At 42.3% G+C, this 6,000-nt stretch overlaps 1 protein-coding gene across 1 annotated transcript in view; it reads left to right on the top strand.

Annotated features, from left to right (window-relative positions):
* Positions 1 to 4,153: 4,153 nt before the first annotated feature.
* Positions 4,154 to 6,000, top strand: part of NCEH1 (neutral cholesterol ester hydrolase 1) — a 55,159-nt gene continuing 53,312 nt past the window's right edge. The window contains exon 1 of the mRNA XM_024563605.4: positions 4,154 to 4,438. Within this exon, the coding sequence (XP_024419373.1) occupies positions 4,205 to 4,438 (234 nt within the window). The 5' untranslated portion in view covers positions 4,154 to 4,204. The remainder of the gene's footprint in view (positions 4,439 to 6,000) is intronic.

Here is a 6,000-nt window from a genome sequence, read left to right as displayed (position 1 = left end):
TTTCTTCATAAAGATTCAATTAGAAGGTCATTCGTAAAAGGAAGAGGAATACTGCCTATTTACCTATCTTCTCTTGTATCTACATGATTTGTCTTTTTTTGTTGTTTATAAAAGGACAAACAAGCTTTATTTTGAGTTCCAGCGTTTACCCTTCTAAGCCAACATTAAGTTGTTAGGCCTCTTTAGACCTTGATTTTGTATTTATAAAATGGAGTAATGATAATTATATCATTTGTCTTTTTTCTTTTTAAAAATTTTTATTGAGGTGTAATTGACATGACATTACATTAGTTGCATGTGTACAATGATTTGATGTTTGTGTATACTGTGAAATGATCACCACGATAAAGTCCAGTTAGTACCCACCACCACTCTAGTTACATATTCTATCTTTATAATTGCTTGGAGAAAAACAGGACACTGAAATTTTATTTTGCATTTTTTGTCACTTGGTAAGGTTAAACATTTTCCTATGTGTCTGTTTACTAGATTGTTGAAAAGTACTTATGTTCATCATGGATTTTTACACTGGTAAAAACTGTAAAATAACAAGTTTTAAATGTTTAAACAAATGCGTCAAAGGTCTGCCCCACCAGTTTCTACTATGCGTAGCCAGTTATCGAACCTCCAGGGGAAACAGTCCTGAAACAGTGCTGCGGTAATATAATGCCGCAACAGTTGACTCACTTCCTGGGAGTCTTTAAGTTGTAAATTGCTCAGTAGACTATATAATACTTCCTCTAGTAATACACTTTCACCTGCAAAGAAATAAAATTTAACACATTTTAAAGAATTTTTTCCTGCCCTTTAGTTCCAAGTACCTTTAAGGAGTTAAAAAGACACCACGGCAGCATGTGATGGGCCTTGTTTCTGTTACCCCCACAACAACAGAAATTCAGCGTCCATCCACAGGCAAAAGTGCCTTTGACTGAGCTGTGGGTTTCAGCACCGTATGTCAGGGCATCCGGGAGCACCGTTGTGCCAGGTAATAGCCTTGATCCTGGCTATGGACCCATGAACTTCCTTCAGCCTCCCTTGGCCACAGTCCAGGTGCCTCTAAGGAAAACTGACTTAGACAATTACTCAAGGACCAGAGAGCCTGTATCAATAGAAGTCCGGGTTTCTGGAAGAGAAATTCCAGTACTCTATGGGACCATAAATACATAAATAAATAAATGTGAGTTTAGAGATACTGGAGTGGTCTTAGTAAAGACTGGCGGATATGACTGCTACTTTAAATGTGAAGACAACAAGGCAAAATTCTGATGTACATAAAAAAACAAGGAAACATGATACTACCAAATAATGACAATAATCTTCCAGTAACCAAACTCAAAGATATGGAGATTGCCAATTTACCAAATAAAGAATTCAAAATACAATAGCTATTTTAAGGAAACTCAGTAAATGACAAGAAAACATAGAAACACAATTCAACAAAATCAGGAAAACAATACACAAACAAAGCAAGAAGTTTAGCAAAAAGACAGAAATCATAAAAAAAGAACCAAACAAAAATTCTGTAGTTGAAGAATACAATAAATGAAAAAAAAAAAAAACCCCAGTAGAGAACATCAACAGTCTTGATCAAGTAGAAGAATCTGTGAGACAGAAGATAAGATCTTCAAAACTACCAGGTATGAGAAAACTCATATGCATCCCTTACCCCACCCCACCCCTTCTTCTATTAGCCTGAATTAGTTATTAGATTAAGTGTCAATCTAAAGACAAAAGCCTGAGCTTCAGAAGATTAGCAAGGGGAGCATCAACTGTACAGGAGTCACCCAAATTATCTCAGCAGGCCAGGGAAACCACATGCATAGCTACTATAGTGGAAGGGGTGGGATGCTCGGCTAAAGTGCTTCCATTACTCATTTAACATTTGAGTACTGTACTGGATTGGATAGCGCCACACACCCCTTCCACACACTTCCTTTCTGGTACCTGAGAAATCAACCTTAGTTAGTAATAAGGTCTTGCAGATATAGTTAATTAAAATAAGGTTATAATGTATCTTAACTAATCTATATAAGATTGGCCCTTAATCCAACATGACTAATGTCCTTACAAGAAAAGAAGAGACACAAAGACTGATGCACAGAGGAGATGGCCATTGGAGACAGAGGCAAAGTTGGATGCCTCTACAATCCAATCCAGCGACCACAGAAGCTAGGATGAGGCAAGGAAAGATCCTTTCCTAGAGCCTTCAGAGAGAGCATGTCCTGCTGATGCCTTGATTTCAGACTTCTAGCCTCCAGAGCTGTGAGAATATATATTCCTGTTGTTTTAAGCCACTTAGTTTGCAGTACCTTTTTTTTTTTTTTTTTACAACAGCAATAGGAAACTAATACAATTCCTGAGGACAAGATCCAGGGAACTGGGAGATGAGGCACTGAAGTGGTCCCTGAGTTTTGTGTTTATGATTGGGAAGAGGGGGCAATATGAACTCCCAAACAGGAAGCGACATTGTCATTTTCTTGGAGCTGCCATAGGCTGGTCCATGCTGGATTTTTTTTTTTATGAGCTCATAGATCTTTTAAATGATGATATAAAAGGGTGGCTGCAAGGAAAGGAAAACTTCCTTTTGTTCTTTGAGCACAAGCCAAGGCTTTCTGTCTTGAGTATAATGCTGTTACAATTGGTAAAATCAGATGGGCTTCAAACCTTCATCAATAGAGGGTGTTATGCAAATTAAGTTCATATATTATAAATATAGTAATTCCCAAACTAATTTTCTTCAACACATCATGTAGTGACTTAGAGTTTAATTAAAAGCTTAACATTGCATTTAGAACGTATTGCTAAGAATGTTGCCGAATACAGCTCTGGGTGCATGACAGGACTGAGCTCACCACCTTACCCAAAATCTGTTTTACATCCAACATTTCTGTCAGTTGATGCTTTACTCAGAAACTTTGTTGCCAGACTTTGGGATCGGACACAGAGCTGGGCAAGGGGATGTAGACGAAATAGGCAGCCAAACCAGAAACTTTGAAGTCATTATTGACTCTACCTTATCTCTTCCCTTTCTCGAATCCAGTTAAGAAATTTCACCAATGTAAGTTCTAAATTATTTCTTTCACTTTCTGTATTCGTCACTACTGAGCTTCTCTAGATCAGACAGTACTCTTTCTGGTTAACTTCTTCTCAGCCTCTTTGGTCAACTTGTCCGCTTCCTTTTCCTAAACAGTAAATGCTAAGGCCTTCAGGCCTGCTTTTTTTCTCCCAACTCCTTGCACTCTCAGCTTCTCTCTCATCCACTGTCATGGCTTCAGTGATACATAGAGATTCCCATGCTTGCGTCTCCAGCTTGGACCTCTCCAAGAGGTCCTGACTTGAATGCCCAGCAGCCTACTCAGTATTTCTTCTTGGATGTTCCATAGACACCTCAAACCTAAATACTCCAGAGTGCATTTGTCATTTTCCCTCAAGTCCTTTATTCTCCACAATTTTTTTTTACCCAGGAATTCATCTTTCCCTCCCTCTCCAAGTCCTTTTGATTCTACTTTTTGATCACCAGTTATTCATTTTGATGCTAAAATTATTCCAGCTTTAACCATTGGGAGATCCTTTAAGCTGCCACCTGTGTTCTGTTAACAAAGTCCACTTCAGTTTAAGCGCTTCTCTACTTCGAGCACAGAAGCTAATCCTTACTTTATCTTAGCCAACCCTGGAATTAGCCTCCCCCCCCTCCGCCACCCCCCCACCCCCCAAGGAGCTGTGGCAAAATCATGGTTCCTTTTTTTGGAGACTGGGATTCATAAACCAAGACTTGGATGCCAGATATACTACTGGCTTGTCATTGCTTGATTTATAAGAATTTGTAATTATCTTCACAACTTACCAGCTAGAATTTTATTCCATTGCAAGTCTGGTTCTAAAAGAAAGTGGATTTTTATTTCTCAGAATCTCCATTTTGAGTCAGAAAGGTCCATGTGCCTTAGACAGACACAAACTCATTACACTGAAACAATTTCAGGTTTTCACTTGAGAATCTTCACAGGGGAGCCCTTGGTCGCAGACATGCAATACACACCTGTGTACTCCAGAGTGCGCTGTGCTGCGCGCAGACCAGCCTCAGCTCTTTTTCAACCTGGAGTGTCTCCAACACTTCGCAAGGACACCAAAGAGGGGGCACGTCAGCGCTTGGACTTCCTCCCTACGCCACCTCTGATTGGCTCCTGGGCATGTAAGAAACCAGTGAATGAGCGGCTGGCCCTTGCAGAAACTTGCGGGAGGTCTTTGGGTGGCATCGTCCTTTCGTCCTCGTCCACCCGCAGAGGAGCCGACCTGGGGGAAGATGAGGTCGTCCTGTATCGTGCTCACCGCCGTGGTGGCGCTGGCCGCCTATTACGTCTACATCCCCCTGCCCAGCTCCGTGTCCGATCCCTGGAAGCTGATGCTGCTGGACGCGACTTTCCGGAGCGCACAGCAAGTGGTGAGACGCAGCCCAGCGCTGATTCTCTGTCCCTCCTCTTAGGCAGTATTTGAAGGGGGAAGCAAAATTTCCGGACCGTGTCCCACGAGAATGCATATTTTTCTAATGCAGTGAGACCATTGCTTTTTAAGGTGGTTCAGTTTGTCATTTTCAAGGTGTCGCATTCGCCTCCTTGCGAGCAGCGGTCTAGGTCTGTGTCTGCTCGTCTGCGTAGGCGACGGGGAAGGTGAAGTATTTGAATAGAATCTGACAACTGTTTAACCCGTAATCTAACCTAAATAGCTTCCCTCACCCCCGTTTTGCTTTGCAAAACAATCTTCCAGCATTTTATAAGCCACCTCATCCCCATTTTCGTTCTCCGATAGGGGCCGGCAGAGAGCGAGTTAAATATTTTTAGGACAGCTCTGGTAATAACAGGCTCTCATTTCGGGCAATGAAGCCACCTTAAAAGCAGAAGCGGGCACAGGCGCTGTCCCCACGTACCCTGACTGTGGAGCTCTCCATTCCGGGGGCCTAGTGGTCAGAGCTCCTCCAAGTCCTTGAAGAACCGCTCAGATCTCCCATTCATGCTTGGCATTTATCAGTGTAGCCCAAGACACAAGGCCAGGAGGCCTGGCTGGCTGGAGGAGAGGCAGCAGATGCAGCAGCCCCTGTTTGCACCATCCGTTTGTGTTCTGCCTGCCCTGCAGCATTTATTGGATGTCCTTGGCTGTTGAGAACATAACCTTTGCCTGAGCCAGGAAACCCTGGCTTACCGTGGCAGGGTAAAATTTCTCTCTATTGTATCGTGAGTGTGTATTTCCTTTCCCCCATAAACAGGAAAATATTACTGTCTCTGCTTTATTCTATGGTAAGAGGCCTTATTTTTAGTGCCAGAGATTCTAAAATCTAAACTACAATCTGCAGCCAAGGCTGAGCCCTGTGATTAAACAGTGTTTCTGAAGAGCTTGCTCTATCTAGACTCCGTAACCTTCCTCCAAAACCAAGTTTTCCCCTTCCCCCAACCTAGGCTTTAGTCTCAGGTTATTTGTGTAAACTCCTTTTTTTCAAGAATGACTAGAGAAACAGAGGGGGGAGATCATGACTTTTTCTAGAGGATTGATATTCTTTTTCCCTGTCCATCCTCATTGTGGGTGAGATCCCATGGTCTCTGAAGCCTTGCCCTACCAAAAAGCCCCTTCACTAGGGTACAGTAGCATATTCCTAGTACAGATTTGCTTCTATTGAATCAGGCACCTTCTCCACCGCCCTGGTGCCTCCTAGTTGTCTCCTCGGATGTGTCTATGAAGCTGCAGATCCTCTTCCTTTCCTCCTGCTCACTGTGATGTTCACATGGTGAAAGAAGGACCACCCCCTTCTCTGGCATTGATTTCAGGAAAGGCAGTCTTCATGTAGGAAGCCCTGCATTCCCTCTTTTCCTTCAGAAATGATGTAATTTGGGAGTAACATCCATCAGTGATTCTGGGATACAATGGGATTTACCTGGAGAGGGTTAAATGGCCTTTAGTATATAGCAGATAAGAAAAAAATAGTGACTAATAAGGAGAATAAGAAAAACAGTG

This window comes from Desmodus rotundus, chromosome 2, assembly GCF_022682495.2.
Source record: "Desmodus rotundus isolate HL8 chromosome 2, HLdesRot8A.1, whole genome shotgun sequence".
In the NCBI taxonomy this organism is placed as follows: domain Eukaryota; kingdom Metazoa; phylum Chordata; class Mammalia; order Chiroptera; family Phyllostomidae; genus Desmodus; species Desmodus rotundus.
The sequence above is the reverse complement of the archived record's forward strand: the minus strand, read 5'-3'. Positions and strand labels throughout refer to the sequence as shown.